Source organism: Callospermophilus lateralis, chromosome 2, assembly GCF_048772815.1.
Source record: "Callospermophilus lateralis isolate mCalLat2 chromosome 2, mCalLat2.hap1, whole genome shotgun sequence".
NCBI classification, from domain to species: Eukaryota; Metazoa; Chordata; class Mammalia; order Rodentia; family Sciuridae; genus Callospermophilus; species Callospermophilus lateralis.
Window position 1 is genome coordinate 161,998,347 of NC_135306.1, and position 12,607 is coordinate 162,010,953.

The 12,607-nt window shown below is 42.5% G+C and overlaps 1 protein-coding gene across 1 annotated transcript in view; it reads left to right on the forward strand.

The window, feature by feature from the left end:
* The window catches only part of Parva (parvin alpha), a 152,993-nt gene extending 141,138 nt beyond the window's left edge, over nucleotides 1–11,855 (forward strand). Inside the window, exon 13 of the mRNA XM_076846900.2 lies at nucleotides 9,776–11,855. Within this exon, the coding sequence (XP_076703015.1) occupies nucleotides 9,776–9,852 (77 nt within the window). The 3' untranslated portion in view covers nucleotides 9,853–11,855. The remainder of the gene's footprint in view (nucleotides 1–9,775) is intronic.
* The last annotated feature ends 752 nt before the right edge of the window (nucleotides 11,856–12,607 follow it).

Sequence of the window (12,607 nt, forward strand, 5' to 3'; positions counted from 1 at the left end):
TCCAGGCAGTCAGCTGACTTGGGGAGGACTTGGTCACTGGCTGATAATGTGGAAACCATTCACCTCCCTTCCCCATCTCCCTGGAAGGCAGTGTGACAGAAATTTTAAACTCTCGTCATACCAAGTGTTGGCAAAGATGCAGAGCCACAGTCACTGCTGAATACAAATCAATGCAACCATTTTGGAAACCTCTGTGTCTTTATCTAGTGTAGTTGGAGATTTGTAATACCCTGTGTGGTAGACAAAATAATCCACCCCCACACACACACACCAAAAAAAATAAATAAACTACTTCCTAACCTTGGAATCTGTTCATAAGTTCCCCTACGTGGCAAAGGGAAGTTTGCAGATATTAAATCCTGAGATGAGGAGAATGTCCCAGGTGATCTAAGTCGTCTCAGTGTAATTGCAAGAGTGCTTGTAAGCGGAAGAGGGAGGCAAGGGTCAGTGACATGGCCTGAGAAAGGCTTGCCCACCAACGCTGGCTTTGAAGATGGAAGAGGGCTGCGAGTCAAAGAACGCAGGCTGCCCCTGAACGCTGGGAGGAGTGAGTTTGCAGGCATCTCCACTAGAGCCTTCCAAAGGAACCAGCCATGACGACACTTTTGAGTGCCTCCCAGAGACCAGTCTTGGACTTTGGATCCCTAAAACTGAGAAAATAAATCGGTGTCATTTTAAGACACCAGATCTGCGGTAGTGTTACAGCAGTAATAGGAAGTTAGTGTGCCCCATGGGCTGCCATTCCATTCACGGGTGAACGGGTCCACACAACAGGAGACGAGTCCACGAAGACCCATGAGAGCACTCTTAGACATTGTTGGTGGGAATGTAAATTGGTACAGCCACCTGGAATACAGTATGGAGGGTCCTCAGAAAACAAAACAGAACTGCTGTGAGAGCCAGCGGTCCACTCCTGGGTGTACACCTAAAGGAAATGAAATTGGTATGATGAAGAGACTTCCACACTCCCAGTCATGATAGCCAAGAAATGGAAATATCCTACACATCCATCAGTGGAAGAATAAAGAACATGTACTTCACGTACACCACGGAATACTGTTAGCCGTAGCAAGGATGACATCCTGTTACTTGTGGCAACGTGGATGGACCTGGAGATCATTATGTTACGTGAAATAAGCCAGGCACAAAAAGGTAAATACTGCATGATTTCACACATATATGGAACCTTAAAGCACTGATCTTGTACAAATTCAGAGTAGATTGATAGCTACCAGAGTAGATTGGTAGTTACCAGGACAGGCTGGAGAGAGGCTGGCCATGGGATATAAAGTTACTATTTGATAGGAGGAGTCAGTTCTTGCTACTCCCTTGCACAGTAGAGTGAAGACAGTTAAGAATGCATTGTACATTTCAAAATAGCTCCAAGAGAGGATTTTGAATGTTCTCACTACAAAGAAATGATGAATATTTAAGGTGATGAGTCCGCTAGTTGCCCTGATTTGATCATTGCACAATATATACCTGAATGAAAGCATCACACTGTACCTGATAATGACATACAATTATTATGTGCCAATCAAAAAGAGTCACTAATGCCAGTGGGTGCCAGAGTCGATGGCCAGAGGCTGTTCTGTCCTTGAGCTGCCTTGGGCCTGATTTGTCTCTTTGCTCCAACCAGCCAGATAGCCTTTGGTGGCTCTGAAAGGAGCCACCATCCTTTCTGCTCTCAGAGAGGGACCCAGGCCAGCACAGAGGCAATCAGCAGTTGCTAACCAGACAACTGATTAGACCAGGGCTTTATGCAGGCTGTTTATATACTGTGGAGTCACGATACAGTCCTAGGAACCCTTCTCCCAGCTAAGGCAGCTCAGTCTCATACTCCTTTACTCGTCTGCCTGGGACTGCGTGGAAGGCCAGCTATTGGCTTTCTTGAGAAGAATAGATAAGCAACATCTCTGACTGAAGACTCCCCTTTACCCAGCCCACCTGGTGGTAAAGGTGGTGATGGTGAAGAATCAAACTCGGATTTCCTAAGAAACAGGGCCTAGTCCATGTGAATGGTGACCCCTGGAGTTGTGCAGAGCACACAATGCTCACTGTATATAAGAGCTCCATTCATGAGGAAAAAATGGGAAAGCAGGAAATTGCTATTTAAAGGACCCTTAATATGTTCCAGGTGTTTTTCATAAAGTTTTTACCCAGTTTTACCAGTGAGAAAACTGATTTAGATTACCAGGGTCACACAGAGGTAATGGAATTGTAGTATCCAAACCTTAACAGTCATTAATATTAAATAAAATGGCCAGTTTGAAATGTTCTTCCATTTGGATATTTCTTTCTCTAGCAGCCTCAGAATTCACCTGTCTTTTAAAAGGTAAAACAAGCTAAGGATGTGGACAAGTGGTAGAGTGCTTGCCTCTATAAGGCCATGGGTTCAATTCCCAGCAATATTTAAAAAAAAAAAATTTTTTTTAAGGGTCTGATGAAAACAAATCCTCCAGCCTCCATCTACATCTTTCCTCAGGCCCCAAACTCCTCCACTGTTTTTTATTTTCTTCTGTCCTCTTTGCCTGCTGCTTCTCTGCTAATGCTTTATCTTCTCCTGTTCACGGCCTTGCTCTCTCCCAAGCCACCTGCTAGGGCCATGACCCTGAGAACCCACCCCTATTCTTCCTCTCGGTAGCATGTGGCCCTGTTGCAGGGTCTGTTCCTGCCACACATCAGGCCAGGCATGCCAGCAAATGAGGAAGGCTCTCTCTGCTCAAGGAGTTCACAGTCCAGGCCTGGGGCAGAGGCAAATGCTCAAATATGCACACAAGTCATGGACTGAGAACCAGAGGGAGCACTAGAAAGGAAGACCATGGGGATCTAAAAATATGAAACAGGGAGCCATCACTGGCAGTGTTTGGGGAAGGCTTCCCTGAAGCACTGGTGCTTGGAGCCAAGGTTTGCAGGAAGATCAGCAGCCAACTCATGTGGAAGAATGACCTAGATATGGTAACCACATGGGCAGAGACTGAGCACAGTTCAAGGGGAGGCAGAGAATAGAAGCCAGTGTAGCAGCAGTGCACAGTGAATGGGGAGGGGTGTGGCAGGGAATGAGCTGGAAAGCTAGACCAGGTCAGGTTGTACCTGCAAAGCCATGGTTGAAGATTTGGACCTCAAGGAAATGGCTGTGGGCTGCACGACTCCAAGGGACACCCTTTATGCCACAGTAGTCTGTAGGAGAGCCCTGGGTTATGAAGCATTCACACTGCACAGCCTGATGGTCAGGCTGCACTGGATGAAATTAAATGGAGAGGGTCAGAGGAGCCTGGCCAGGAGCTTGCTGCAGGGACTCTGATGCACCTCTGCTTTCTCCTTCACACTCCCCTGCTGAGCTCACTATTGTCCCCCTGCCTTTACAGCAGTTTCCCCCACCCCCAGAGTCACTTCCTAATGTTTGACTTGAATAAAATTTAAGAAATGCATTGTAAAGAGCAATGGAAGGAGTGATATCAGGAGAAAACACAGGAAGTGAAAGATCACTTCAATAAAGAGATAGAGATTCTGAAAAAAACATTGAACAGAAACCCTTGAAATGAAGGAATCAATAAACCAAATTTAAAAATTCAGTGGAAAGCACCACCAACAGTTTAGACCACTTGGAAGACAGAGTTTCAGTCAATGAAGACAAAACATATAATCTTGAAAATAAAGTTGACTACGGAGAAATGTTAAGAGACCGTGAATAGAATTTCCAATAAACATGGGATAACCTGAAAAGACCAAGTTTAAGATTTGTTGAGATAGATGAAGGCTCAAGATGCAAACCAAAGGAATGCACAATCTTTTCAATGAAATAATATCAAAAAAATTCCCGAATATAAAGAATGAAATGGAAATTCAGATACAGGAGGCTTATAGGACCCCAAATATAAAAAATTACAACAGACCCACACCGAGACACATTATTATGAAAATGCCTAACAGAGAATATGGGTAGAATTTTAAAGGCTGACAGAGTAAAACAAGTCACATTTAGAGGGAAACCAATCTGGATCTCAGCTGATTTCTCAGCTCAGACCCTCAAAGCTAGGAGGTCTTGGAATAATATAAACCAAGTTCTGAAAGAAAATGGATGCCAGCCAAGAATACTGTACCCAGAAAAATTAAGCTTCAGAATTGATGATGAAGTAAAAACCTTCCATGATAAACAAAAGCTAAAAAGAATTCACAACTAGAAAGCCTGCACTACAGAATATTCTCAACAAAATATTTCATGAAGAATAAATGTAAAATAGAAATGAAAACCAGCAAATGGAGGAAATACTCTAGAAGAATATTCAATCAAAGAAGAAAGTCATTCAAATTAAAAACCAGAAATAAATCAAAATGATAGGGCATAAAAATCATATCTCAATAGTAACATTGAATGTCAATGGCCTAAACTCAGACCAGCAGATTGGATTAAAAAAACAAGAGCCAACAATATGCTGTGTCCAAGAGACTTACCTCATAGGCAAAGACATCCACAGACTGAAGGCAAAATGGAAGAAAAAAAAAAATATCACTCACATGGATCTCATAAACAAGCAGGGGTTTCTATCCTCATATCAGATAAAATGGACTTCAAGCCAAAGTTAATCAAAAGGGACAAAGAAGGACATTTCATACTGCTTAAGGGCATCAACAAGACGTACAGTTGTAAATATTTATGCCCCAAACAATGGAGCATTTATGTATATTAAGATGCAAACTCTTCTTAACTTTAAGAATCAAATTGACCACAACACAATAATACTGCCTGACTGTAACACACCTCTGTCACCACTGGATAGATTCTCCAAACAAAAACTAAAAAAAGAAGCTGTAGAACTAAAAAATGCAATTAATAATTTAGACTTAATGGACATATGTAGAATATTTTATCCATCAATGAGTGAATACACTTTCTTCTCAGCAGCACATGGATCCCTCTCTAAAGTAGATCATACCTTAGGCCACAAAGCAATTCTGAGCAAATATAAAATAAGAAATAATACCTTGCATTCTATCAGATAATAATGGAATGAAATTAGAAATCAAGGATAAAATAAAAAATAGAAGCTAATCTAACACCTGGAGACTAAATAATATGCTATTGAATGACCAATGGATAGCAGGAGAAATCAGGGATGAAATAAAAATTACTTAGAGGTAAATGAGAATAATGATACAACATATCAAAATCTCTGGGACACTATGAAGGCAGTGCTAAAAGGAAAGTTCATTGTGTTGAGCTCACTCATGAAAAGCATAGAAAGTCAACAAATAAATAACATTACATCTCAAAACCCTAGAAAAAGAACAAGTCAACACCAAAAGCAGTATAAGACAAGAAATAATTTAAATGAGAGCTAAAATCATTGAAATTGAAACAAAAGAAACAATCCAAAAAATTGACCAAACAAAAAGTTGATTCTGTGAAAAAATATATAAAATTCGTAAACTCTTAGCTGAGCTAATGAAGAGAAAGAGAAAACTCAAATACTAATTCATGATGAAAAGGGAAATATCATAATGGACACTATTGAAATACAGATGAAAATCCAAAAATATTTTGAAAATTTATACTATACTAAAATAGAAAATCTTGAAGACATTGACAAATTTCTAGAGGCATATGACCTACCAAATTGAATCAGGAGGACATAGAAAATTTAAACAGATCAATTTTAAGCACTGAAATTGAAGATACCATCAAAAGCCTACCAAGAAAGAAAAGCCCAGGAGCAGACAGATTCTTGGCCAAGTTCTACCAGTCCTTCAAAGGAGAGCTAACTCCAATCTTCCTCGAGTTATTACATGAAATAGAAAAGGAGGGGACTCTTCCAAATTTATTTTATGAAGCTATTATCACCCTGATACCAAAACCAGACAAAAACACATCAAGGAAGTAAAATTTCAGATAAATATTCGTGATGAACATAGATGCAAAAATTCTTGATAAAATACTGGCAAATTGCATACAAAAACATATTAAAAGATAGTGCACCAGGATCAAGTAGAATTCATCCCAGGAATGCAAGGTTGGTTCAATATATGGAAATTAATAAACAAATTCTTCACATCAATAGACTTAAAGACAAGAATCACATGATTATTTCAAGATGCAGGAAAAGCATTTGACAAAATACAGCATCCATTCATGTTCAAAACACTAGAAAAACTAGAGGTTGTAGGAACATGCTTCAACACTGTAAAAGCTATTAATGCTAAACTCAAAGCCAACATCATTCTAAATGGAGAAAAATTCAAAACATTCCCTCTAAAAACTGAAACAAGACAGGGATGCCCTCTTTTACCACATTTATTCAACATCATCCTTGAAACTCTAGCCAGAGCAATTAGACAAAAGAAAGAAAGGGATACAAATAGGAAAAGAAGAACTATCAAACTATCACTAATTAATGATGACATGATTCTATATTTAGAAGACCCAAAAAACTCTACTTCAAAACTTCTGGAACTCATAAATGAGTTCAGCAAAGTAGTGATATATAAAATTAACACTATGTTCCCATACATCAGTGATGAATCTACTGAAAAAGAAATTAGGAAGATTATCCATTCATAATTGCCTCCAAAAAATATTTGGGAATCAATCCAACAAAAGAGGTGAAATACAGAACTCTAAAGGAAGAAATTGAAGAAGACCTTAGAAGATGGAAAGTTCTTCCCTGTTCTTGGATAGGCAGAATTAATATTGTCAGAATGGCCATTCTACCAAAAGTGCTATACACATTAAATGCAATTCCTATTAAGGTTCCAATGATGTTCTTCATAGGAATAGAAAAAGCAGTCATGAAATTTCTTTGTAGAAATAAGAGGCCCATAATAGCCAAAGCAATCTTCCATGAGAAAAGTGAAGCAGGAGGTATCACAATACCAGAACTTCAATGAACCACAGAGCAATAGTAACAAAAATGGCCTGGTATTGACACCAAAACAGACATAAGACCAATGGTACAGAATAGAAGACACAGAGACAAACCCACATAAATACAGTTACCTCATACTAGTCACAGGCACTATAGCGTACATTGGAGAAAAGACAGCCTTTTCAACAAATGAGTCTGAGAAAACCGGAAATCCATATGTAGTAGAATGAAATTGAACCCCTATCTCTCACCCTGCATAAAATTCAAACTCAAATGTGAATCAAAAGACCTAGGCATGAGACCAAGAGACCTTGCACCTACTAGAAGAAAAAATAGGCCCAATTCTTTACCTGTGTTGGCTTAGGAACCAAATACCTCAACAAGACTCTAGAGTGCCAGAAGTAAAATCAATAAATGGGATGGTATCAAACTAAAAAGCTTCACAGCAAAGGAAACAATCAAGAATGTGAAGAGAGAACCTACAGAGTGGGAGAAAATCTTTACCACACGCACCTCAGATAGAACATTAATCTCCAGGATATATAAAGAACTCAAAAAACTTAACACCAAAAAAAAAAAAAAAAAAAAAAACAAATAACCCAATCAACAAATGTGCAAAGGAACTGAACAGACACTTCACAGAAGAAGAAGTGTGAATGGTCAACAAATATTAAAAAATGTTCAACATCACTAACAATTAGAGAAATGTAAATTAAAGCTACACTGAGACTTGATCTCACTCCATTCAGAATGGCAATTATCAAGAATACAAGTAACAATATATGATGGTGAAGGATATAGGGAAAGAGGCACACTATACATTGCTGATGGGACTGCAAATTGGTACAACCACTCTGGAAAGCACTATGGAGATTCCTCAAATAATTAGGTATGGAACTACTACTTGACCCAGTTATCCCACTCCTCAGTATATACCCAGAGGACTTAAAATTAGCAAACTATAGTGACGCAACCACATCAATGTTCATAACAATTCAATTCACAATAGCTAAGCTATGGAACCAACCTAGGTGCCCTTCAACAGATGAATGGATAAAGAAAATGTGGTATATATACACAATGGAATATTACTCAGCCATAAAGAAAAATGAAATTATGGCAATTGCCAGTAAATGACTAGAAGTAGAGACTATCATGCTAAGTGAAATAAGCTAATCCCCTCCCCCCAAAAAAAACAAGGCTAAAGGTTCTAATATGCAAATACTACTTACAGTAGGAGGAGGTGGGGAAGAGGAAGAAGGGAAAGTTCACCAGATTGGACAGGGCAGAGTGTGGGGAAGGGAGCCGGAATGGGAATGGGAAAGACAGTAGAAAGAATCGGACATAACTTTCCTGTGTTCATATATGCATACACAACCAGTATAACGCCACATCATATACAACCACAAGAATGGGAAGTTGTACTCCATGTCTGTATGACATGTCAAAATACACTCTACTGTCAAGTGTAACTAAAAAGAACACATAAAAATTTTTTTTAATTCAAGAAATACCAACACCAAGCAGTCAGGGGAGAATAGGAATCAGCCCAGTGGTCATGGGATTCCTCTTGGTAGCCAGTGGGGCTGCAGGTGGAGGCTCAGACCAGTGGATGAAGCAGCATGAGAGCCAACAGGGAAACTGTGAACCCAGGGCCTCTCGGGAGGTTCCTGGGCACCTGTGGCCTCTCAACAAGAGAATTTAGTGTAAGTTTGGGCTCAGCCGGGACAGAGCAGGGTTGGTGTATGAGCAGGATCTGGCCTGGGTGGGAACAGGCAGAGGGGGCTCTGAGGTGAGGGGAGCCTAAGGAGGTTCTATGCATTCCTAATAGAGTTCCTTTTCTATTTATTTACTTTAATTCTTTACAGCATGATCCTCTAAGGGAATGCAGAGGGAGGACAGTGGAGGAACCTTGTCAGAGGGAAGGACAGGGGAGGAACCCGCAGGGGTTAGAGGAGCAGCCAAAGAAGATGGAGATGGATGGATGGGTGGGTGGGTGGGTGGATAGGTTGGTGAGTGGGTGGATGGGTAGATGGGTGGGTGGATGGATGGGGAGGGGAGAAACTTTACAAAACACGTCAGTGAGTCGTGTCCAGCCTGGCAGCTGCCTGAATCCAATCTCTAGCTTCCAAAATCATTCAGCGCCATAGTGTGTAATTGGAAACCTCCCAGGATGCAGCCCTCACACCCACCTCTCCTGCCAAACTCACCTATTTGCAGCTTTCCAGAGCAGCCTCAGGTTTAGCAAGACACAGTAACAGCCCCCCACACGCCCCCGCCCCCGAGCTCTTGGCCAGATTCTTTACCTGGCAAGCTCCTGCGGCTTTATGTCATCATTCAAGTGTGGCCTTCTGTCCCAGGAAGGAAGGAAAGAGGGGGTTCCCTAGAAGCTCAGGAACCCTGATGGAACTCTCCTGAGAGGACATTCCCACTCCAGCTACCCTCCAGTGCCTCAAACCCATCTGTGGGACTGCCTGCCTGCGTCCTGCCTGCCGGGGCCTCCCTGGCCAAGGAAGGGGCAGCCTGGGGCCTGACTCCCCACCTCCTTCCCACTGTCCCCTTCTTCTCACACCAAGTAGGCACAGTAGCCAAGGGCAGAGGGGACAGGGACACTCAGGGGACATGGCCAGTAGCCCTCCTGTCTAGAAATGTTTCCAGGGTGAAGCCTGCGTGCTCTGGGGCTGCTTTATTTTAGTGAGAGGTGAGACCCTTGTGCCCCCGTTCCTGTCCCTCGCTGTCCCCTGCCTTGAATTCCCACTGCACCCTCTGTCCCTCCTTCCACACCCACAGGCCCCAGGGTCCACCCCCATACTGGGCAGATGGGGATGAGTGGTGGCTGAAAGAGGACAGTGAATGTCACCTTAGAGCATGTCCCCCACTGAGGCAGTTGCCATTTTCTGTTTTCTCCATAGACATCGTCAACTGTGACCTGAAGTCCACGCTGCGAGTGCTGTACAACCTCTTCACCAAGTACCGGAACGTGGAGTGAAGGCCTGGGCCTCCGCCGCCCGGCAGCTCCTGCTGCCGGCAGACTGGACCAGCCTCGGAACCGCCTTACCCTGCTTGTCCCCGTGCCCTGCTGTGTGCTCTCCACAAGCCCAGCGACTGCCCAGAGATAGTGGGAATGGACACCAGGAAGGAAATGACCAGTATCTTGGTGGGCTAAGCCAGACCTCCCAGGCCCTGGGGACTACCCAGCAGTGAGCTGGGGGAGTGGACCTGGCCAGGTGCCAGGCCCACACGTCCCTGTGGGTGCTTCAGGAGTCAGCTCAGGCATGGTCCCCAGAAGATGCACAGATCACAGTCCCTGTTAGGGGGTATAAACTATGCTAGGCCCACGCTAAGTCCTCTCCCGTGTTCAAGTTCACTAGCCCTCACAACTCCACTGGAGGAGATGTTATAATCCCCCTTTACAGATGAGGAGACTGAAGCTTGGAGGTCGAGTGACTCACCAGAAGTTGGCATTTGGTTTTCCTCTCTGAACAACGTGTCTGTTAATAACTCATCAATTACATCACATTCTTTGGGCATGTGCCCCCACTGAGCATTCTAAAGCGAATGTGCACATGCATGCGCCCTCGCACACCTGAGTCCTCAGAGAAGACCGGAAGCACTGATCTCACCACTGGGGCAGGCCAGGTCAGGGCTTGGTGATTCACACTGAAATTGACAAATTGAATTTAACCCAGTTAATGGTGTGTGTGTGTGGCAGGAGTCGTGTCCCTCAAATCCTTTGTACAAATGAAAATTAGTCTTAATTCCTTCAGATTTATAATAACCCCATACTCTGGTTTCACAGTGACATTTGGGAAGGATTCTGTTTAGAATTAATGGAGTGGCACATTTTGCAGCCTTTTTGCTTGATTGCATGTAATGGAAATGCCCTATATTTTCCTGCAAAATAAGTACTCAATTCATTATCGTTAGGCAAATGTACAATATAGTCAGGCCCTGCAGAGAGCTGGGCGCAAGCCCGAGTAAGCAGCGCTTGGGAAGTAGGGCTCTTCAGCGGGGACCCTTGAACTTTAAAGAAAGGAACTCCTTTTTGCCTTCTAATTGATCATTTAGACCATTCTGGCTAAGACTGCCCACATGTAATTACTGGCTAATTCAGGCGAGGAAAAATGTAAGTCATTTAGACCAAAGCAGAGCTGTTTCCTTGCGTGGGTGACTCAAGGGCTTGTGGTTACTTGTATCTCCTCTATGTGAACCGGACTGAATTATAGAGCTCTGCTCATGCCGGGCTGCTGCTAGGTCCTGTCAGAAAAGGAAAGGGGCCAGAGCAGGGCAGGAGCAAGGGGAACACGAAGCAGGGGGAGACGCTTGCACACGTAGCATATAGGGAAATACCTTCGGAGACAGAGACGTGTGGTTTATGGTACTTAATCCTCGTGCCCTTAAATTGACTGAGGCCTTGCAGTAATCACCTGTGCTGATATTACATCGTCATTATACAATTTTCATAAATGCATCTGATAGACACCAGCCTGTGTGGCCTCCTCCAGAAGTCTGTGACTGCCTTGTCATGCTTCACGCCACCACACAAGCCCACCTGGGGTTTGAGGAGTTCACTGTGATCTCTTTCTCCACCACCCGAAGTCAGGACCCCACTTGTCCCAAGATATTCCTGCAGCCTTTCTCCTTGTAGCTTACTCCACTAAATCTCAACCCGGAGATTTAGTCACACTGTGTATTTTTTTTGGATATTTCGCTCTAAGAAAGAATTGTTACTCGGCATAATGAGCATTCAAGACGTAAAGGCAGTGTACTGTCCTGTGTCAATTTATGTACAAGAATACAATTCTTTTTTACTTAACTAGTGAGATAGTGTATTTTTCATTAGGAAGCACTAAATAGTATAATGTTTCTGTCGCTCTCTTTTAAAGTTCAGGTAGCAAATCAAGATAAATAATTGCCTTGTCTCCCTGTGCAAGGCTAAAGCAGGATGAAACGAGAGGAATGCATTCATTTAAACATGCTTTGCTGTACAAATTTTGTCTCCTCTTTGGTCATTTTCCCCTTATATTCAAGTTGCAAATGTCAAGTGCCCTTCATTTTTTGTGTCTTAGATATATACAGTATGAAAACACATGGGAACACTTGCAACATTTTTAAATAATAGGCATTGCATCAGAAAACTGTGTTTCAGGGCAGATCTTCAACTCAGCCCAGAATCCCAGGACTTGGGTCTGGTTTTCTAACCCTGACATCTCACTTAGATGTGTTCCTTTAGATTCTGGAATCTCCTACTTAAGACATGACCATAGTTTTGACATGGAAAAGAAGCATCAGAAAACAAATAAGCCAGGGATTGGAGCTGGAGCTCAGTGGTAGAACACATGTTTAGCATGCACAAGGCCCTGGGTTCAATCCCCAGGACTAAAAAAAAAAAAAAAAAAAGAAGCCAAACTTAACCTTCATCTCTTAAAAAACAAAAAAGAAACTGAGGGTGGGGTATAGCTCAGTGGTAGAGCACTTGCCTAGCATATGCAAGGCCCTGGGTTCCATCCCCAAAGCAGTGAGAGGAAAAAGATCATGAGTTCTCTGTAGGCTGAGTCGTTTTTCCCCTCTTTTCTAAATTTAAATTCATTATTTTTATTAGTTAATACATAAATATACAAGATTCAAAAATCATGAACGGGTATCTAACAAAAAGCCCAAGTCTCCGTTCTCTTCTTTCCTAGCAGCTATGGTCCTCCATGGACACAACTGTTTGGAGCCATTTTTCATGCATGCTTCAGACA